Here is a 23576-nt window from a genome sequence, read left to right as displayed (position 1 = left end):
GACCACCACAGACCTATTGTCAATTCAATTCATTCCTCAGGAAGAAAACAGTTGGGACGGAAAAAACACTATCGACTTGGAAAAATGCTGAAATAGTTTCTTTAATAATGAATGCCAGACAAAAGTTCGAAGGATGGGGCGTTACAATGGCAAGACCAACGAAGCCACGCTATCTCTCACCTCTACTAAATGTACCAAGGAGATCTAATATAGATGAACACAACATCCCAGTGTACTCAGTATTACAAAATGCAAGGGGAAAAACAAGCCACTCTGAAAAAATTAGGACAGACAAACTACACAACAAGACACCAATAATTGGAACTGGATGGCCTCAGCTCTAAATGGCCAGAAAATAGAATGACTTGCCTCAAAGGGAAAAAGCACCAACTATAACAGCGTAAAGCTCCGATCCTGGAATATCGCCGGTGCAAAAAGAGAACTACAGGACAACACTTCTCCGACATACTGGGAGAATTATGATATTATCGCACTCCAAGAAACATGGCTGACCGAGTGCAAGGAAGTGGCAAACTACACACACCATTATGTAATGGCAACTTGAACACACAAATATGGAAGGCCAAAGGGTGGCCTAGTGATATATATATCAACGGCAATAAATATTAAAACTGAACAGCTACCTAGTACGACATCAGACCTACAAGTAATTAAAATGGACCAAGGGCTTCAAAACTTGACAACAACAGTCATATTAATTAATCTCTATTTGCAACCGAATGCTAGAAAAAAAGAGTCACAGTGTGAAAAACTGCTGTCGATAATCACTTCAATCAGATTTGAAAACCCAGCTTGGGAGATAATAATAACTGGCGATTTTAATTCATACTTAATATATACACCAGATGAAGATGAGCAATTAACAGCGGCTAATGAACTATGGTAAGTTCCCTTACAATCATCCTTGACAACAAAACAACATGATTTGATTGGGCAAAAGCTGGTTTTAGCCTTGGAACATCTCGGCTTGCGAGAATTAAATGGTAGAACAAAAGATGACACGCCTCCGCAATGGACTTATCAGGGTGCACACACCCAGTCAATATTAGACTATACAATCCTAACGCTTCGATTACTGGCCCGTGTGGGGAAATATACGATCAAGTACTCAACCCGAAGTGACCATTCAGATCAGGTACTTGAATTAGAAATAAGCTATGCAAAACACGTAAGAGAGAAAAGGGAATTGTCATAAAAATGGAGGGAAATACTCCTAGTCCCCTTGAGATACTTTAAACAAACAAAAGAAGGAGTACATCCGGGAGACGGATCGAAATCTCCAAATTGCTGGGAAAGGTGCACTAGGCAAGAAAAGTTTCCTTTTCTTTTGAAGACCCCTCACTCACCAACCTGGTTGGTGACATGCTTCATCATCGGGGTCCCACCCGGATAGCCGAGTGCCATCCAAGTGTGCTTCGACACCTGATTACAGTGGAGCAGGTAGTTTTTTGGTGCAAGTGGGTGAATAGTGGATTAAAAATAGGCCAGATATCACTCACTATGAAGATTTATTCTGGAGCGACTGAACAATCTTAAAAACATTGAGTAGATACCTTGCTTGGTTAGATTGACCAATGGTATCTAAAAGTGGGAAATAGTGCTAATAAGTGCAAAAAAACGGTCTACATGTTCCAACCTGTGTTATGGTATTGTTAGGTTTTCGTCAGGACCAAATGACGTGACCCGGGCGGTGTACACACGCTAAGGTGTACCCTACCCTTGATCACTGTGACCTAACCATCTACTCACGGTCAGGTGTCCTGTCATCCAATTTGAAGACAGGAAGAATTAAAAGACGCGTAATAGCGTGCCTCATGGGAGTCGGGGTCGTGGTGCTAGCTCAGAACCCGATTTGGTGGACCCAGTCACACGTATCTGAGGGGAGCAGATACGGGTCGCATAGGGTAGGCAATCTAGCCGGTGACTGACTCCATCAAATCGGGTTCTGAGCTAGCTCCACGACCCCGACTCCCAACAACAGGCTGTTCTGGGAACTAGTAAATGGTACAAGACCAAAAGAATTAATAAATAATGCCTCCGTAACAGAAACTGGATGGGCAGTACATTTAAGTAAAATATTTGAAGACCTCACACCATTCCCTAAAAGTGAAACGGACAACAACAATAAATCTCTGGAGCTTAAACTCTCAGGGAAGAATTCAACCGGACCACAAGACCTCGGTGCCATCTTAGCTCGACCACCAGCCCTGGCCAGTCAACACTACACAGTAGAAGTTATATCCAGAATAATAAAATTGGGACGCAACGATGGGGCTCCTGGCCCAAATGCCATTCCGCAGGCCATCTTTAGGAGTGATCCCGATTATTGGGCAACACCGTTGGCAGGCCTTTATAATGAGATCGATATAACAAATACCCATCCCCGAGCTGGAAAGGGTCAATCATCAACCCGATCTTCAAGGGAGGTGACAGGTCGGACCCGGCAAACTACAGGCTAATTGCACTAATAGATCTCAAAGCAAAATACTATGCATCATTAATCCTGGAGGACTTGGTAGAATGGTCCAACATAAAGGGGCTGATTCCATTCAACCAAACAGGGTTTCGCTAAGGATGTAGCACAACAACAAATATCTTAGCCCTTGCCACAATAGCGGACAAGTGCAAACGCCTGCAAAGAAAACTACAACTATGTTTCATAGACTTTAAAACTGCGTTCGACTGTGTGAATCGTGGTCTGGAGTAAATTACAGAAATTGGGTCTCCCTGAAACAATATTACGACCCATAATACAATTGTACACATGCACGTGGGTCCGTGTGAAAATAGCAAATGGCACAAAATTGTCCAGGAAGATACAACCAGAGATTGGATTAAAACAAGGCTGTGTATTAGCCCCCCATTTATTCAATCTATTTATGGCAGATCTCTCATCACGATTGGACCAGGCAAATACACATCCTCCGCGCCTGGCTACACTGCCCATAACGCATCTTTCGTATGCAGACGACATAGTCCTGCTTAGTCTAACCAGAATAGGCCTACAGAGAGCACTTAATGAGCTACTAATGTTTAATGAGACTAATGCCCTGGAAATTACCATCACAAAAACTATGTCAATCACACTGTCCGTGACATCAACATCAATTCAAGCTAGGAGAAACAAGCCTTGGAATAGTCAGTACATATAAATACCTGCGGGTATATATAGACAATTGATTAAGTTTCCAATTTCAGAAACAATATCTGGTAAAAAAAAAAAAAGGAAATGGCCTTATTTATGCATTCTGTGCCCTTCCTTTAAGCCGCTAACAGTAGTGATGGATGCGAAACTCCTACCTAGAGTAACTTATGCAAGCATAGCATTAAATGGCAAGGACGCAAAACTCCTAGACTCGCTGCAAACAAAGACATATAAAAAAGTCTTTAGTCTACCTCAGAATGCATCCCCAGCTCAGGTCTGACTGGAATTCGGCCTAATCCAAAAGGAGATAGGGAAAAAATATGCCACTATCAAAACTTGGTACATACTTTGACAGAACCGATCCAATATCTTAAATGATGCCCTGTGGCGTTCCCAGGAAGATGATTCAAGCTCAAGTTACGGCAAATTCCTGAAAATGGCACTGAAGAAAACCAACATAACTGAACTTTGGGCGCAGAACCCCTCCTTCCAAGTCTTCCGCAGAACGACAAATAAAGCGGCCAAGCTACAATCATCATTAGAAGATAAACGCACTTTAGCCAAAAGATCCCATGCTTGGATGGTTCTCCAATCCTACACATCACTACGAGCGGCGGAATACCTCAGTACAACATATTCGCCTCACTTGAAACGAAAGTTAATGGCGATTAGATTTGGGGTATTACCAAGTTTGGCCGATCAACCTGCATGGAAGTATAAAGGCGTCAAAACATGTAGCTTATGTGGTGCAGCATGGCAAGATTTCATCCATCTCATTTGTGTCTGCCACATCTTAAAATTGAACCGAGTATTGCTTCTAAAAAAGGCTTTTAATGACAGGGGCATTCGAACTTGCAGATCGACCATCATCAAAGGACTTGGCACAACAGACCCTCAGTTGACCTGTAAGATGACATTTTTATTACTTTATGAAAAAAACAAATGGCCGAAGGAATCAGACACTTCCAATCCAGTAATGTCTAGCAATCCTATTGAAATTTTAAAATGCGAAATTTTTTTAATGTCAATATCTGATGAAACACTAATTCCGTCAACAATTCTATGATACAGAATCATGCTTTGTCCTTAATTGTTAACATGATAAGGATACTGTCTCTAGCTTTTAGGATAAAATAAGTAATATGCTCTTTTTTTAAGTTTTAAATCATTTTTACGTTTGTAAATTGTTGAACCCTCACTTCTACCATGACATTGTTATGGTTTTTACAAACTTAAACAATAAAGTGTTTATACCTCTGGCTATCTGCAGGGAGCACTATGGGTGGTTTTACTTAAGGCCTGATTATAAGAAGGGTCATGATGGGTGGTTTATGTCATGCAAGGCTATAAGCGGGGGCATGATGGTTAGTTTACATAACACCTTGTTATAAGCAGGGGACATTATGAGTGGCTTATGCCAACACAAGGCTATAAGCAGGGGGCATTATGAGTGGTTTATGCCAACACAAGGCTATAAGCAGGGGGCATTATGAGTGGTTTATGCCAACACAAGGCTATAAGGAGGGGCATGATGGATGATTTATTTCATGCATGGCTATGAGCAGGGGCATGATGGGTGGTTTGTGTCATACCTGACTTTCTCCCGGCAGTCGTATCTCATCACTTGGCCCCACGATGGAGCTGGGGAATTTGCTGAAGATAATTGGCTCCTTGGGTATGGCCACGTTCTGCTCCAGGCAGTGATCCACATAGTTCATCCCCACACAGATGACTTTGTCTGGCCCGGTGATCGGCGACATCAGGTGGACGTTGGAACGGCTGATAGTATGTTGCCCAGACTCCAGGGCCCTGCAAAGAGGGGGGCAAATGAAACATGAGGTATTGACAATACACAAGAACCCAAAGCAAGGCAAAGTACGAGCAGATCTATCAAAACAAGCCCGCCCTTGATTACTGCTGCGACACTAAGCACAGGTGGGCGGTAAAGCAGACGGATATTAAATCCCAGGTACTAATGCAATGGGAACATTCAGCTGAAAAGACCCAGAGAATGCAGGCATCCCATACTAGGCACTAACACAAGGGGAAAATGCCCAGCCCGAAGCAAGAACAACTTGGGAGACATCCAGCCATTAACACCGTGCAACTCAGATGACACCAGTCGCTAACACAGTAGGGCTTTGAGGAGGGTATGCCAAGCTTCATATGTTAACACAGGAGTTAGAGACACTTGTATTCTCCGCGCCGGGTCTGTCTCCATGTCTGGAACTGGTGGAGGTTACTGGGCAGTATCGGCGTTTGGTAGTGGCATATCTCCTCACTGTCCCAGAGCTCAGGCACTACTGCTTTCAATGGGTAACCAAGACTCCTTGAATCTTATTAACTCTCCAGCGGTTGATGTGGTCAAGCACTGAAGGTTAAAGGAGGCTGTTCGGGGGTTTGCAGCCTGATCCAACAGAACACAATAGTCACCATAATTCATTAGCTCGGATGTATTTCTGTGGACAGGAGTGCATCTTTAATATAATAGGGGAGAAATAGAGCATTTAAGACACATCACAAAGTCCCCAAAATCCCTAGTCCAAACTATTGTGTATTTGGGGGTCTCAATGCTTTTCAGTGGAACCAAAATATAACGCAGTGAACATCTCTGACAAGGACATTCCTAGCACGTCTCAATGGGCTTGGAACATCGCTGTTAATAGTGCACTTAGGGTTTTATTTCAGTGAATGGAAAAATACACAGTAGTAAGATGTGCTAACCCCGTCTAGAATAACAGCGTTAGTATCTTTTAAGCAAATGACACTCACTGGACATTAAGTTCCTGCCACAAAAGACTGCAGAAAAGACAAACTGGAAAAAATGCAATGAGTAGTAGGTCCACCTGGTATTTCTGGACACCCTTAAATCACAGCAGCTGAGGGGAGTAAACCCCAGGCCACGTCCCGTGGGGACAGAAAAATAATTTCTTTAGGGGTGTGTTTGTGTGCGCGCGTGCAGGACCAACAAGCACACTAATCTCGCTAATCCTGGATTACTTATCTGCACTCAGGTCCAACATTTCATCCGGTGTGCTGGATCTGTTCTTTGCCTCTCTCTTGAGTCTTGTCAGTCACAATCACTTAGGAAGACTAGGCAGGCAGTACTGGACTCTAGGCTGGCTGCACATGATGTCGGTAGCCCTTGGGAAAGCAGATAAGCAGTCCACTGTGGGCTAGCTTGGTCTCATCTGGGAGTACCAAGGGCCACGGAGTTTGCTTCACCCGAGGACTAGCACACAAGCCGCACAGGGTAAGACAAGTTCACAAGCATCCTTTATGTACTGGGTCAAAGGGTTTTAGGAGAAAAATGGGGATAAACCCATCTCAATTAGGGGGTTAGGCGGGTTCGAAATTATGGTGCAAGTCCATCATTGGGCCGTATGGGTTCTCTGGCATTCACAACGTTGGCACACCGGAACTTGAGTGTGTGGTCTTCCCAGTGGCTACCAAGAAAAATACATCCTGCTCCATTCATCTAGAATTGTGCTCTATCTTGGTGTCTGAAGGAGAGATTCTGTGCACCAACTTAGAGAAATGTTTACTACACACAAGACCCTGCATGTTCAGTGAAGGCTAGGAAAAGACCTTGACTCTAGTGAAGCCCTGCTGCTGGAACTTGTCCTGAATAACAGGATGCCACAACAAGTGTGAGGAGTTGAGCAGGAGCCTAACCAGGAAGACAAAGAACAAGGCCCAACTGGCGGAAGAGTGTGCATAGGCGGTTTTTAGCAAATGAGTGGTCCAGGAGTCACAGATTGCTTCCAGCCAGTTGGCCAAACCTGAGCAAAGAAGCATCTGAGTAATGAGAGGGATGGTGGAACTGCAAAGAACATTCCAGCACGTTGAATGCAGCAAGCCTACATCATCCTCAACAGGCTCAATACCATCCCTGGATATTTGGGAACCTGCTTCTACCTGTTTCTAGTTCCAGAAAAACACAGATACTTCTTCTTCACCATCGGTCCTCTGGTAGTGTCCCGTTGGTTGTAGCTGGTCACCCTGTATTCCAGTACTATTGGATTCAGGGTTGGATTCTAACCCTGTATTCCGGATTCTGAATCTCAGCTAGTGACCCTGTGGGTTCATTGAGTAGCTGCAGTCTTATGAATGCCTCTGCCAAACTAAAACCATGACCTGGTATTTTAGTTAACAGAATAAACTCCAGTTGTAAACCCCACCCAGGTTCAACTTTGACTGTGAGTCTGTGAGATCCTCAACTAGTCACCACTTAAGCTGTACCAAATTGTACATAACAACTGGCAGAGCCCTGGTAGCGCTGTTAACTTTACACCAACATGTTGTGAACTGCCTTATTTCCCACCCTAACCTTTCATGTTGGGCCATACATGGAGCCCATGTTCATTTTTTGTCTGTTTTTTTATTTTATTTATTATTTTGTGTTTTATTATGTGGACATGGAAACAATTTTACTGGTTTTCAGCCACTTTGTTCAAGCTCACAGAGTTGTCAGCCTTGAATCCAGAGCAGCTGAGAAACTAGGGTTAAAAACACACTAGCATTCTCTCTTGCACCTCTGATCCACTGACCTGCTGTAGGAAACAGAGTTTACAGTAAACCTGGGAGATCTCAAGTCTGTGCCGATGACACCCAAACGTCTCCCCTTAGATAACATTGCCTTTACAGACCTGTGTTATTAGTTTTGTAGTACTGTATTGCGTAAGCTTCATATTTATGCATGGGACTGGCACCTTGGCTCCAGAGTTGTGAGAGCATTGTGATTTTTGGGGCTTTGATCTTTATTTTAATTGCAAAAGACCTACTCATTTCCATTGATACATCCTTGATCGAACGTTAGAGTTTATTGAGTATAATTACTTGTGTCATACAGTATCTGAGTTCCATACTCTACCACCTCCTGGAAGATGTTTTGACTCATTACCCTTAAAGACTGATGTGTACAAAGAAAGTAACTTGATAATCCAGTACAGTTGCAATAGTTATTAAGGTACTGGGATATCTGTAATAATTCACAGCACCCACATGGATACCGTGCAGTCACTACTGAATGTTCGTTCATATGCTAAGTGTTTGCACTTCAAAACAGATCTTCACTTTATGGTGTAAAAAGTCACTTCCTGACTGCTCCTCTCCAAAAACACTGGGCCCCAGCTATCTCCTATCCTTAGGGTAGCCCACACCCTTACTGGAGTTCCATCATGGCTCTAACATGTTTGTTAAATGGGTTTCACAGTCAGGATACCATTTTATCTTTCAACCCCAAGTGATAACACCACAGAATGCGGATGCAAGTGTCAGGTCCTAATATGGAGGCGATCAAAGGCTTGCTTATTGCGGGGGACAATTAAAATAACTTGAAGGGGGTGAGGGATCCCCAGCCCCAAGGAACAAAATCCAGGGAGCATGACCTGTTCCGAGAAGTAATAAGATAACAGGAGGCCCCCATACCTAGGAAGTAGGAGCATGGAAGGCCCCAGATATTGATAGCTTGAATATATACCCAGCTGCAGGCCTTAACAAGCAATGGTGGGGGAGAGCCTTCTGTGATAGGGCCTAAGTCACAGGACAACCTACTTCTCTCACATCAAGCAGGAGGGAGATGGAATTCTTGAGCAAGTGAAAGAAACGGTCATCAAGTTTTGAAAAAACAGAACAAATATTTAGAGTTGCAAGCACTACGGCTCCAAGTCCATCTCTTGATCTGGTGCATTTTTTTAGGTGAACGGGGAGGTAACTCAGAGTCAATACAGGACAACATGAAAGAAAGAGACAGCAAAGGGAAAGATCCAGAGTGTAAGAGATAGAGCACGACAGTGGCGAGGAAGAAAGACTATGTATAAAAAGAAATACGAGAAATAGAAATTGCTCACAATAAAATATCAGTAATGAATCAGAATTGCCGCAGACAAGAAACTAATACAGATTAAAAAAAGAAAGAAATAAGCAAAGTAACTATGAATACTGAACCCCGCTGATTCAGTACCGAGGAGAGCTGGATGCGGTGGAGAGAGGATAAGCAACTAGGGGGCTGAGTTGCAAGAAGGGCTAGTGCAAGTGTTTTTGTCACCACAGTAAGTCACCATTGCCCACCCTATCCCATAGCAAACAAGCATTAGAAATGCAATAGGTCTTGCATTATTTTATTTTTTTGAGTAAGCGCTATTGGCATAGCTCAACAGCTACCGGACAGAAATTGCCCCTTTGCAGGTGCGGACAGAGCACTGCTCCGTGAAACGGCCTGAAAGCCGAAAACGATGTTGACAGCCTACAAAATAAAAAGGCAGATCAGGATGACCAGGTGGAACCGTGGACATAATGGAGTGGCCAATGCAAGCGAACAATGAGTGAAACCTCCTACACGTGACCCAAGCACGCAAAAGCGGGAGAATCAGACCCAATGCACCAACAAAAACCCAGTATTTCTAAATGGCACAACGATGAACAAATGGCAATTCATGGGCATGCCCAAAGCCGATATAGGAGATAACAACAGGTCTTGCAGACAGCATATGCGCATTGACTAGGCTCGACCTAAAAAGACACAGCGGTTGTTTTACAGCTCTAATTGTGTGCCCTGTGCTGGTGGCACGGGCTCCTAAGCATCTTCCTAAAGTTACATTGCGTAGAACCAGAAGTTGCTTCAAGTGAGAAGTTCCCTGTTTCTTGCTGACTCGGTGAATTCTTGGGCAACTCGTGACAGACTTATTTATGTTTGATCAGGAAGATTGTAAACAGAGGGGCAGCCCTGCTGTCAAATGCTCCAAACTGGTGGATCTGTGTAGCCTGAATTATAGCCCTGCTGTCTAAAGGCTGCACTTTTAATTCTGGCACCCACTGAGGGAGACCTCTGCTATCTTAGGACGGAACATGTACATTTTGTACTAGAAAAGCAAATGCAAGTAAGATTCGCCTGACATGGCGATGGCCTAGTTGTCTGAAGTCACAACATATATGTACAGAGCTACTGTTTGGTGTCCGAGTTTGTTACATGTCTCTTGGGGATTAGATTACTCCCAGAGTCAGAGCATGCCGCTCTTGAGCAATGTTTTGGATACGTCTGCTGTGGGAGGTCTAAGCCTGATCTCGGGATACTGTATAATTGTTTAAAAATCAAAGGAGGGGTCTATGCCCACAGAATACTATTTATTTGATACATCTGCCTCTAAATGGCTGACAAATGTTACTGGCCTGATGCATTTACAAATGTGCTTCTGGCAGTTCTCTTTACCCCCCAGCACCTGCCCAGCCCAGAGCACCAGGACTTGCATATGAGCACTGGGAGGGGTTGGGACGCTGCGAATCAAAGGCCATTCAGGAGGTGTGGTAGACTTTATATTCCGGTGCAAAATTAACAAAGAGCAGCATTGTTCACCTTATTCCAGGGCAGACACTCGTCCCACAGCTGGCACTCGAAAGAAGCGGCGCCTTTGCTTTGGCAAAGGCTTCTCTTATTTAAGATGCACTAATATAATTTTTTTGTGCAAAATGCAAACTGCCATGGGTAGAGGCGCACATCTGAAGATTAGCATTAGGTCAGAGTAATGCCACTCCTGTGGAAGCAATCTGTCCTTTACTTTGACAATTTTCATACAAGTCACATGAGATACATTTTATATGGGAAAAAGTGACGGGCAGCGGCCTGGTAAATTAGCCCCTACGTTTGTTTCAAACAAGTCAAACATCTCAAAAATCAATTTTGCCCGAGGCTCCGACAATCCGTTTGTTAAGAGAGGCACACGCGCAAATACCTTTTTGCCGCATCTAAAGCGGTGTCCCCTCCTTCAAGAAAGGCCCTCATGTGCCGAGGCAGGGATGGATCGAAGGCGTTCAAGTCCACAATGTTCCCTCCATCCGCCTCTTCCACACCAATCCTGGGCCCGTCGGAGCCAGGGCTGAGGAACTGGACGAGTCTCATGCTGGCACCGGGGAGCTGGCAGAGTCCTCTCCTGGGAAAAGATGCAATAACACCCTGGAATGTTTGGGTCTGGCTCAACCAGGCTTGGAGCAGCAACCGCATCAGATCTGTAAAAAAAAATGAATGAAAATAGGCGGTGATTTGGTAGGGGGCGCAGGAGGGAAAATGGCGTCCTCTGCGGCTCCGCGGTACAAAGCCTGAGTGATAAGATACTAAAATAGCAATATTGATTAGTTCTATATGAATATATTAAAAAAATAATGAGCCCAGCTAATATTGAAAAACATAGGAAGCGTTACATTTCTCCTTTGTATGCTGATGTATTGTTTCCTGCTCCTTATTTTGTAATCTTTTACTTGTACGTATACTTTGGACACCAAAGAAAGTATACTATGTTTGGTAGGTTATAGTAGTTTGTGTATGGTTTAAGTGATTTTAGGTGCGAGTAGGTATGGATGAGGAATTTGAATGTATTTGGCTAGGGGGACGTTCATTTGATTTATGTGTTATTGATGGAGTATAAGCTCTAGTTATTTTGTATTTACTGAAATGGTCTACATAAGAAATTCAAATGTATTTGAACAACTTTGTGTTAAATACGCATACATTTATGCACTAGTATCTTTATGATTTCTATTGTTTTGATATATGTCGCTTTGTTATATTGGGAACACTTGTCCCACAGTCAATAGCGAGATACTCCACTTCTAGTTATCAGTGGCAGGGTGGTTTAATTTTTGTTTGATTGTTACAGACTGTTGGAAAGGCGTTTTCCGGGGGGCTTCGGAATACGTTCCTGACCACCCTTTGACCCACCTCTCCCAGAGTTAGGCCGAGCAAGGGCGGGGAGGCCCTTCCTGGAAGGGTCTCGTTCCTAGGATCGCACACGCTGAGCTTGCACTATCTGACAGAGGGACACAACACAGTAGTTCTTCGTAAGACAGTATACTTTATCGATAGTTTCAGGGGATCTCTATGATCCGAGATGCAGTTATTAAATCAATGCCACAAGCGGCGGCGGTCTCGTGATGGGGGTATTGGGGTAGCGGGACAGTCTTTGAATTCAGTGTCTCTGCGGAGTATCCTTCGCACAGCTCCCAATCCTCGAGCTGGGGGATGTTGTTTCTCTCGGCAATCTCTGCCGATTCTCCTGGAGGGGAGTGCCGCGAGTCACTCAGCAGGCACAGGTGGTTTCGGAGTCGGGGAGCCGCGACAGCGTCAGCAGGGCTCAGATGGTTCAGAGTTTGGGGAGCCGCGACAGCGTCAGCAGGGCTCAGATGGTTCAGAGTTCGGGGAGCCGCGACAGCGTCAGCAGGGCTCAGATGGTTCAGAGTTCGGGGAGCCGTGACAGCGTCAGCAGGGCTCAGATGGTTCAGAGTTCGGGTAGCGTTCTTCGGTTCAGGGATCGATCGAGCCGCGACCAGGTCACCAGGGCTCTCGTAGGTCCAGGTCTTCTCTGCCTCCCGTCCCTTCAGCACCCCTTGTTATACTCCCCCCTCCTCTTTGAAGTCCGGAGTCCTCGCTGAGAGGGGTCTTGGTGCCTGGGGGCGGTGTGTCGGGATTTCCTGTCGCTCGGCCCTTTGATCTGTTCAGGTGGGTCTGGGAGGGACTCCAGATGCCCAGCAGGCGAGGCGCCCGCTCACCGGGGGCCTGGTGGCCGATCGAAACCCTCCTTGGGGAGGAGATCAGAGGTCTGACCGAGACGGCGTCTCCGGGTCTTGCTTGGGGATTTCCCGCTCCCTCGGCCGGGCATGCGCGGTAGTGTTGTGGGTTCGGCTGGGGCCCCGGCCGGCCATCAGGTTTGTGGGGTCATGGTGGCCGGAAGTTGGTGACATCGGGGATCAGGTGCGGTTGCAGGGTTGCTTGCTTGGCGGGAGGGCCCACGCCACGAGGCCGGTCTCACACGTGCCTCCCCCAGCTGAAAGGAGGGGAGAACTACCCATCCACTTGGGGGTTCTCCTCGCTGAAGCGGAAGAATCGGGACAGGCCGTCAGCGTTGGCGTGGTCCGTCCCGGGGCGATGCTCCACAGTGAAGTCCATCCCCTGGAGGGAGATTGACCATCGTAGCAGCTTGGGGTTTTCTCCTCTCATTTGCATCAGCCACCGTAAGGGTCGATGGTCCGTCTGAACTCGGAAGTGGGTTCCGAACAAGTAGGGCCGCAGCTTTTTGAGGGCCCAAACTACTGAGAAGGTCTCTCTTTCAATGGTGCTCCACCGCTGTTCCCGAGGTAGTAACCTTCGGCTGATGAAGGCTATGGGCTGATCTATGCCTTTGTCGTTGAACTGTGAGAGGACTGCCCCGATGCCGTGTTCCGAAGCGTCCGTCTGGACCACAAACTCCTGAGAGTAGTCGGGGGCTTTGAGTACCGGAGCAGTACATATAGCGGCTTTCAAGGCGTCGAACGCTTTCTGGCACGGGGGAGTCCACTGTATCTTCTTCGGGTGCTTTTTGGAGGTTAACTCTGTGAGGGGGCCTGCGAGGCTGCCATAGTTCTTAATAAACCTCCGGTAGTAACCGGTGAGGCCCAGGAAGGCCCGGACTTCCGTTTGGGTCGTGGGGGGTTCCCAGGACAAGATGGCGTCGATCTTCGGCTGGAGGGGGGCGACCTGCCCGCTCCCCACCTGGTGCCCCAGATAGATCACTGAGCCTTGTCCAATTTGACATTTGCTGGCTTTGATGGTTAGGCCGGCCTGGCGCAGGGCCAGCAATACTTGTCGGAGGTGCTGGAGGTGTTCGGTTCATTGGGAGCTGAATACTGCTATGTCGTCTAGGTACGCTGCGCTGAACCCCTCTAGTCCGGCCAGGACCCTGTTCACCAGTCGCTGGAAGGTGGACGGGGCATTTTTCATTCCAAACGGCATAACCCTGAAGCGGTAGTGCCCATCCGGGGTGGAGAAGGCGGAGCGCTCCTTGGCTCCCTCAGTGAGCGCAATCTGCCAGTATCCGCAGGTTAGGTCGAAGGTGCTGAGGTAGCGAGCGGCCCCGAGGCGGTCGATGAGCTCGTCTGCGCGGGGGATAGGGTGACCGTCCGCTCGGGTGACCGCATTGAGTCCCCGGTAGTCCACACAGAATCTCAGCTTGGGGGCGACACCAGGGGCGGCCGCTTTCGGGACCAGGACTACCGGGCTGGCCCAGGGGCTGTCGGAGGGTTCAATCACCCCTAGGGCCAACATCTTGGTTACTTCGGTCTGGATGCAGGTTCGGACCCGGTCAGGGACCCGGCAGGCTCGGTGTCTCACTGGCGGGCTGTCGCCGGTGTCTACGTCGTGGACACACCAGTCGGTGACCCTAGGGGTTAGGGAGAAGAGGTCTGTGAATTGTCTTAGTAGCTGGCGGCAGTCGTCGGACTGTTGGGGGGTGAGGGTGGATGACAGTCTCACCCCCTCTACGGAGCCATCTTTCTCTTTAGCACACAGGGGGTCCGGAAGGGGCTCTGTGTCTTATTCAGTCCCATCGTCGGTGGCCAGGAGCAAACTCAACTCCGTCCTCACAAAGTGGGGTTTGAGGAGGTTCACGTGGAGGACCCGGAGGGGGTTCCGAGGGGACTGATCATCAACTAGATACGTGACTTGACTCTTCCGCTCGACCACTTTGAAGAGACCAGTCCATTTGTCTTGGAGGGCGCAGGGTTTCACCGGGGCCATTACCCAGACCTGTTGGCCCGGCTGAAACTCGACCAGTGTGGCATTCTGGTCATACCAGCGCTTCATCTCTTCTTGGCTAGCCTCGAGGTTTGCCTCGGCGAGCTCTCGGAACTTCCGGGTCTGGTTTCGGAGCGCCAGGATATAGCGGAATACATCAGGAGGGGTTCCTCGGAGAGCCGTTTCCCAGCCCTCTTTGACCACGCACAGGGGTCCCCGGACGGGGTGTCCGTAGAGTAATTCGAACGGGCTGAACCCCAGAGATTTTTGGGGAACCTCCCGGTAGGCGAACAGGAGGCAAGGGAGGAGGACGTCCCATTTCCGGCGTAGGGGTTCTTCGAGGCCCATGATCATCCCTTTCAGGGTCCGGTTAAATCGCTCGACTAGGCCATTTCCTTGGGGGTGGTGAACTTGTATGATACCCCGCACTGCTGCCATAGGGACCTCATGTATTTGGAGATAAAGTTTGTGCCACGATCACTCACGACTTCCCGAGGGAACCCCACGCGGGAGAAGGTCCCCATCAAGGCCCGGCCTACCACGGGGGCCGTCACGGTGCGGAGGGGGATGGCCTCTGGGTAGCGGGTGGCATGGTCCACCAGGACGAGGATGAATTGGTGGCCCTGGGCGGTCTTGGGATCCAGGGCGATCGGGTAGTCATGGAGCGCGTGGTGGCGCATACCCATTCGGGTAGGCCCATCATCTCCAGATGGGCTCTTCGTTTCACTTGTCCCCACGGGGAACTCTCGAGGTCGTTGCCCAGGAGGCAGTCTACGGGTTGGGAGGTTCGGACTGCCACTCTCAATTTACCAGTGACTCCCCCCCATTCGAAGGGTACCAGGGCCATCCGGCAGAGGCTCTCGGAATTGTCCGAAGATATGACTGGACAGAAAGCGTCGGGCAGGATCTGGTCTTCGGAGATCAGGTGGCAGTGGACCGCTGTGACACTCGCCCCGGTGTCGCGGAGGCCCTCGACTCGGTGACCGTTGACCGTCACTTGCTGTTGGTACTTCTTCGTGTTGGCGGGTAGAGGTGTTCCGGGGACCATCTCTCGGTCCCCTAGGGAGACCAGGGCCATGGCGGCTGGTTCCCACTCTTCGGAGTCTTCCATCTCTTCTCCTAGGGCTACGGAGGCCATTTGTCTACGTCTACTGGTTGTTCCCAGATTCAGGCTAGCCCGGAGCGGTGGTAGAACGTTCGGTGTGACGGCGGCTAAATTCTGGAACGACCTCCCTCTGGACCTTAGGTTTATCGAGTCTGAGCAGATCTTCAGACGCAAATTAAAAACTTGGCTGTTCACCCAACCTTGAGTAGGAGGGCTTCTGCTACACTGGGTTGGAAGGGTAGGACCCGGGATGCCTCCTCTGGTGATATTCTTGCTCTCTCAGCGCCGGGACACCCCCGACGGGGGTAGCTGCGCGCTTTATAAGCTTCTTAAATAAATAAATAAATAAATTTGTCGGGCCGGAGGGGTTGTCATTGCGGGTCGTTGGTACATGGGACACTGGGGGTCACTGGCATAGTGTCCGGTCTGTTGGCAGCGGAAACAGGTGATCTTGACTCGGGGTCCCGGCCTCCCCGGGGGCCCGGTGCTGGCTGGAGGTGGGGCTGGAAAGTGCGGAGGTTGGCCTCTGGGGAGACTGTGCTGGGAGCCCCCCTGGAATTCTCTCGGTCGGCCTTGGTTCCCTCCGCCCCTCTGGCGGGGGGGGTCCCTGACTGTGGCGACCGTATTCTCCCACGGGACCCCGGGAGGCCCGGGTGTTCACCCATCGGTCAGCTTCGACAGCCAGTTTCCGGGGGTCCGTGAGCTTGCTGTCCAGGAGGTGCTGGCGTAACTCCACAAAGCAATTTGCGGACAAGTGTTCCCATGCTATTAGGTCAAACAGTTCCTCAAAGGTGGAGACCTTGCTGCCCTTGATCCACCCGTCCAAGGCCCGGCTGTAAAAGTTCACGTACTCTACCCAGGTAGTACCGGGTATCTTCTTGCAGTCTCGAAACCGTTACCGGTACATCTCGGGGGTGAGTCCATATCTGGCTACTAGGGCCTCTTTCATGTGACTGTAGGAGTTCAGCACAGTGGAGGGCAGGTCCAGCAGGGTATCTCTCCCCTCGCTCAGGAACCGGCCCCACAATCCAGCCCCCCAATCTTTCTGCGGAACTCGGTGGGAGGTCATGGCGACTTCGTAGGCCTTGAACCACTGCTGGATGTCGTCGTTCTTGTAGTATTCCTTCACCACATCCTTGGGGATGTGGACCTTTGGTTCCACGGTGGAGGAGGGTGGTTGATTTCCCGAGGTTCTGGACTCCTCACTTTTGGCCTTGAGTTCGATCTCTTTCAGGCTGCGTTCGTGTTCTAGTTGGAGTTTCCTTTCTTCGTGTTCTCTCTGGCGTTTCTTTTCCTCGAGTTCTCCTTGTAGGCGTAATTGTTCTACGGCTAACTTTTTCTCGGCCAGTTTTAGCTCTCCCTCTATTTTCAGTTTTGCTATTTCTAGTTCGTGGTTGCGGCCCCTCTCTCGGTCCGCTAGCTCCTCCGGGGATAGGCCCCCCTCTGGGGCGCTGCTCCTTACCGGGATGCTTCGTGGCTCGTTTGGCGGCTCTACTTCTGTTTGGGCCAGGGAAGCTCCTGCCTCGACCCAGGTCTTCAATGCTCCCTGGAAATCTTCTTTCGTGCTTAATCCGGTGGTAGCGATTCCAAGGTCTTTGCAGAATTGTTTTAGTTCTCGGTGCATGTAATATTCCAACTGGTCCTCTCGGAATGTCGGGCTTGTGTTGGTACCTGCGGCACCTAGGGAGGTTTCTCCTTCCTTCTCTTTTCGTTAGTGCGTCAGCCGTTTACTGCACGATCTCTAGGTGTCGGCTCGGATCCCGTCGTCTGCCACCACATGTTGGAAAGGCGTTCTCCGGGGGGCTTCGGAATACATTCCTGACCACCCTTTGACCCACCTCTCCCAGAGTTAGGCCGAGCAAGGGCAGGGAGGCCCTTCCTGGAAGGGTCTCGTTCCTAGGATCGCACACGCTGAGCTTGCACTATCTGACAGAGGGACACCACACAGTAGTTCTTCGTAAGACAGTATACTTTATCGATAGTTTCAGGGGATCTTTATGATCCGAGATGCAGTTATTAAAATCAATGCCACAAGCGGCGGCGGTCTCGTGATGGGGGTATTGGGGTAGCGGGACAGTCTTTGAATTCAGTGTCTCTGCAGAGTATCCTTCGCACAGCTCCCAATCCTCGAGCTGGGGGATGTTGTTTCTCTCTGCAATCTCTGCCGATTCTCCTGGAGGGGAGTGCTGCGAGTCACTCAGCAGGCACAGGTGGTTTCGGAGTCGGGGAGCCGCGACAGCGTCAGCAGGGCTCAGATGGTTCAGAGTTCGGGGAGCCGCGACAGCGTCAGCAGGGCTCAGATGGTTCAGAGTTCAGGGAGCCGCGACAGCGTCAGCAGGGCTCAGATGGTTCAGAGTTCGGGGAGCCACGACAGCAGGGCTCAGATGGTTCAGAGTTCGGGGAGCCGCGACAGCGTCAGCAGGGCTCCGATGGTTCAGAGTTCGGGGAGCCGCGACAGCGTCAGCAGGGCTCAGATGGTTCAGAGTTCGGGGAGCCGCGACAGCGTCAGCAGGACTCAGATGGTTCAGAGTTCGGGTAGCGTTCTTCGGTTCAGGGATCGATCGAGCCGCGACCAGGTCAGCAGGGCTCTCGTAGGTCCAGGTCTTCTCTGCCTCCCGTCCCTTCAGCACCCCTTGTTATACTCCCCCTCCTCTTTGAAGTCCGGAGTCCTCGCTGAGAGGGGTCTTGTTGCCTGGGGGTGGTGTGTCGGGATTTCCTGTCGCTCCGCCCTTTGATCTGTTCAGGTGGGTCTGGGAGGGACTCCAGACGCCCAGCAGGTGAGGCGCCCGCTCACTGGGGGCCTGGTGGCCGATCGAAACCCTCCTTGGGGAGGAGATCAGAGGTGTGACCGAGACGGCGTCTCCGGGTCTTGCTTGGGGATTTCCCGCTCCCTCGGCTGGGCATGCGCGGTAGTGTTGTGGGTTCGGCTGGGGCCCCGGCCGGCCATCGGGTTTGTGGGGTCATGGTGGCCGGAAGTCCGTGACATCGGGGATCAGGTGCGGTTGCAGGGTTGCTTGCTGGTCGGGAGGGCCCACGCCACGAGGCCGGTCTCACACAGACTAAAACAGTAATAATCAAGTGCTACGCACTGGGTATAGTTAGAACTACATGGAAACTACTGAAGGCTGCATACCGCCCCATTGAGCTAATTCTGTGTGGGAGGAATGTAGGAAAACTGAGAACTATTTGGGATGTATGTAGAGCTCAAGACGTCTAAAATAGGTTTAGGGTAATTATTTGTTTTAACCCTTTCATGAGTAGAAAAACGAGATTTAGCATTTAAAACGCATATTCTACTTACATAATTAATCTCTGCTCTATACTTTCACCTCCAACCAGTGGATTTGAAACTTGTGCCGCGCGATGTTAGTACACCTTTAAACCTAGTTTAACCGCTTCACGAATTTATTAATGCATGTCCCAAGTTTAAGAGGTCGTAGGGAATATTGGTGTTTTTTCATTCTTCATATTTCTCGAAGTTGTAAAACAGCTGAAATGTTCTTCTAGCTCTATCACTCAGAAACATGTCACCGGGAAAAGGATCTTCATATACTGAGTAACCTGAATCGCCCGTGTATGTGGATACCAGCTGTGAATGAATTTTTTGTGGATCCAGGTGGCTAGAATATAGACTACTGAAGCTGGGCATTTTCAGAAGCAACTGAAGCTGAAATGTCAGTTTAGAGTTTCTGAAATTAGGTTACATATATCAGACTCTCGGCCTTAGAAACCTAACACAACCAGATTTACACACCCTAGGAATTTTGTTGGTGGGTGGACAATTCCCTTAGCTCTGAAGAGCTAGCAAGACATTGCGAAGAACATGACATCTTTCAGATTTTTTTTCTCCAAAACAAGATATTTTCCTTCTGTCTCCCTTGAACATGCCTTATTCTTGTGAAAGGGTGACCTTCCCCTAGTTCTCAAGAGTATAGAAATACCAGGCTTGTGTGATGCTCAGAGTCAGGACACCGGACAGAGTGAAGGGTGACTATTTCAGAAGCGACTGAATCCAAAATGTCAATTTGGAGTATCTGTCATGAAAAATATAGAAGTCTTGTGTTTTTTGCTCAGAATTTCTGTAAAATGGGCGTTTCTGTTTGGCCTCCCTCATATATGAACAAGCATTGGCATAGCCAATAGGTCTCGCCTTTGGGGCCTTATAAGTGTTTAGTTATGCAGCACAATATCCTTGGTGCAACAACATCAACTGTTGCATGGCTAAGCACTTATAAGGTCCCAAAGGCGAGACCTATTGGCTATGCCAATGCTTGTTTAAAGTTTTAGTCACTACTCAAAATGAAATCCATTTTATCAGCGTTGCCAGTGTTCCTTTATGTTTAATGCCATAAATGAAACACAATGTTCTAAGCAGATTGCTAAATAGCATCTCCAGCCCCGATCACAATGTCTCACTTCATGCTGGACAGTGCGCACCCTGTTTTCATGCAGCGCCAAGACGGGGTGAACTAATGCACAGACTGAGGTCTGTCAGCCTCCGAGGTTCAAAGCATTCCTTGCAGCAGTCCGCTGTGTCAAGGTATTGCCATGTGTACAGAGCACACTCTGCAACAGCAAGTGGTTTCAAAGTTGGGTGTGACTTCCCAAACTTTCCTGAGGTGTTCATAGTGTTTGGTGACAGCGTATTTATGCTGACAGCCCCAAAAACTGTTTGTGGTTGTGTGTATGTGTGTGTGTGTGGTTGTGTGTGTGAGTGGTTGTGTTTGTTTGTGGTTGGTTGTGTGTGTGTGTTTGTGTGTGTGGTTGTGTGTTGTGGTTGTGTGTGTGGTTGTGTGTGTGGTTGTGTGTTGTGGTTTTGTGTGTTGTTGTGGCTGTGTGGGTTTGTGTGTTGTGGTTGTGTGTGTAGTTGTGGTTGTGGAGGTGCATTTGTGTTATTGTGTGTGTGTAGTTGTGTGTGTGGTTGTGTGTGTGTGTGTGGTTGTGTGTTGCGGTTGTGGTTGTGTGTGCTTGTGGTTGTGTGTGTGGTTGTGTGTGTGTGGTTGAGTGATTGTATTCGTAATTGTGTGTGTGGTTGTGTGTGCTTGAAGTTGTTGTGTGGTTGTGGGTGTGGTTGTGTGTAGTTGTGGTTGTGTGTTTGTGTTATTGTGTGTGTGGTTATGTGTGTGTGGTTGTGTGTATGTGTGTGGGTGTGTGTGATTGTGGTTGTGGTTGTGTGTGCTTGTGTGTGTGTGGTTGTGTGTTGTGGTTGTGTGTGTAGTTGTGGTTGTGTGTGGTTGTGTGTTTGTGTTATTATTTGTGCTTGTGGTTGTGTGTGGTTGGTTGTGTGTGTGTGTGGTTGTGTGTGCTTGTGGTTGTGTGTGTGGGTGTGTGTGCTTGTGGTTGTGTGTGGTTGGTTGTGTGTGTGTGGTTGTGTGTAGTTGTGGTTGTGTGTGGTTGTGTGTGGATGTGCGTTTGTGTTATTGTGTGTGTGTGGTTGTGTGTGGGTGTGTATGGTTGTGTGTGGTTGTGTGTGTTGTTGTGGTTGAGTGCGTTTGTGTGTTGTTGTGGTTGTGTGTCCTCTCCTGGGAAAAGATGCAATAACACCCTGGAATGTTTGGGCCTGGATCAACCAGGCTTGGAGCAGCATCCACATCAGATCTGTAAAAGAAATGAATGAAAATAGGCGGTGATTTGGTAGGGGGCGCATGAGGAAAAATGGCGGCGTCTGCGGCTCCGCGGTAGAAAGCCTGAGTGATAAGATACTAAAATAGCAATATTGATTAGTTCTATATGAATATATTCAAAAAATAATGTGCCCAGCTAATATTGAAAAACATAGGAAGCGTTACATTTCTCCTTTGTATGCTGATGTATTGTTTCCTGCTCCTTATTTTGTAATCTTTTACTTGTATGTATACTGTGGACACCAAAGAAGATATACTATGTGTGGTAGGTTATAGTAGTTTGTGTTTGGTTTAAGTGATTTTAGGTGCGAGTAGGTATGGATGAGGAGTTTGAATGTATTTTGCTAGGGGGACGTTAATTTGATTTATGTGTTATTGATGGAGTATAAGCTCTAGTTATTTTTTATTTACTGAAATGGTGTACATAAGAAATTCAAATGTATTTGAACAACTTTGTGTTAAATACGCATACATTTATGCACTAGTATCTTTATGATTTCAATTGTTTTGATATATGTAGCTTTGTTATATTGGGAACACTTGTCCCACAGTCAATAGCGAGATACTCCGCTTCTAGTTATCAGTGGCAGGGTGGTTTCATTTTTGTTTGATTGTTTCAGACTAAAATAGTAATAATCAAGTGCTACGCACTGGGTATAGTTAGAACTACATGGAAACTACTGAAGGCTGCATACCTAATTGAGCTAATTCTGTGTGGGAGGAATGGAGGAAAACTGATAACTATTTGGGATGAATTTAGATCTCAAGACGTCTAAAATAGGTTTAGGGTAATTATTTGTTTTAACCCTTTCAAGAGTAGAAAAACGAAGTTTAGCATTCAAAACGCATATTCTACTTACATTATTAATCTCTGCTCTATACTTTCACCTCCAACCAGTGGATTTGAAACTTGTGCCGCACGATGTTAGTACACCTTTAAACCTAGTTTAACCGCTTCACAAATTTATTAATGCATGTCCCAAGTTTAAGAGGTCGTAGGGAATATTGGTGTTTTTCCATTCTTCATATTTCTCGAAGTTGTAAAACAGCTGAAATGTTCTTCTAGCTCTATCACTCAGAAACATGTCACCGGGAAAAGGATCTTCATATACTGAGTAACCTGAATCGCCCGTGTATGTGGATACCAGCTGTGAATTATTTTTTTGTAGATCCAGGTGGCTAAAATATAGACTAGTTAAGCTGGGCAATTTCTGAAGCAACTGAAGCTGAAAGGTCAGTTTAGAGTTTCTGAAATTAGGTTACATATATCAGACTCTCGGCCTTAGAACTCTAACACAACCACATTTACACACCCTAGGAATTTTGCTGGCGGGCGGACAATTCCCTTCGCTCTGAAGAGCTAGCAAGACATTGCGAAGAACATGACATCTTTCAGATTTTTTTTCTGCAAAACAAGATGTTTTCCTTCTGTCTCCCATGAACATGCCTTATTCTTGTGAAAGGGTGACCTTCCCCTAGTTCTCAGGAGTATAGAAATACCAGGCTTGTGTGATGATCAGAGTCAGGACACCGGAGAGAGTGAAGGGTGACTATTTCAGAAGCGACTGAATCCAAAATGTCAATTTGGAGTATCTGTCATTAAAAATATGGAAGTCTTGTGTTTTTTGCACAGAATTTCTATAAAATGGGTGTTTCTGTTTGGCCTCCATCATATATGAACAAGCATTGGCATAGCCAATAGGTCTCGCCTTTGGGACCTTAGAAGTGTTTAGTTATGCAGTACAATATCCTTGGTGCAACAACATCAACTGTTGCATGGCTAAGCACTTATAAGGTCCCTAAGGCGAAACCTATTGGCTATGCCAATGCTTGTTTAAAGTTTTAGTCACTACTCAAAATGAAATCCATTTTATCAGCGTTGCCAGTGCTCCTTTATGTTTAATGCCATAAATGAAACACAATGTTCTAAGCAGATTGCTAAATAGCATCTCCAGCCCCGATCACAATGTCTCACTTCATGCTGGACAGTGGGCACCCTGTTTTCATGCAGCGCCAAGACGGGGTGAACTAATGCACAGACTGAGGTTTGTCAGCCTCCGAGGCTCAAAGCATTCCTTGCAACAGTCCGCTGTGTCAAGGTATTGCCATGTGTACAGCACACACTCTGCAACAGCAAGTGGT

At 47.8% G+C, this 23576-nt stretch overlaps 1 protein-coding gene across 2 annotated transcripts in view; it reads right to left on the bottom strand.

Annotated features, from left to right (window-relative positions):
• LOC146784200 (oxaloacetate tautomerase fahd2, mitochondrial-like) overlaps positions 1–23576 on the bottom strand; it is a 129789-nt gene that overhangs the window by 81259 nt on the left and 24954 nt on the right. The window contains exons 2-3 of one of the 2 annotated variants that reach the window (XM_085634153.1): positions 10897–11170; positions 4759–4975 (exon numbers count right to left, since the gene is read on the bottom strand). In XM_085634153.1, the coding sequence (XP_085490279.1) occupies positions 4759–4975; positions 10897–11165 (486 nt within the window). In that variant the 5' untranslated portion in view covers positions 11166–11170. The remainder of the gene's footprint in view (positions 1–4758; positions 4976–10896; positions 11171–23576) is intronic. The other variant, XM_085634154.1, reaches the window with a different exon arrangement.

The sequence above is a fragment of the Triturus cristatus genome, chromosome 11 (genome assembly GCF_964204655.1).
Source record: "Triturus cristatus chromosome 11, aTriCri1.1, whole genome shotgun sequence".
NCBI lineage: Eukaryota > Metazoa > Chordata > Amphibia > Caudata > Salamandridae > Triturus > Triturus cristatus.
This window is presented reverse-complemented; position numbering and strand designations above follow the sequence as displayed.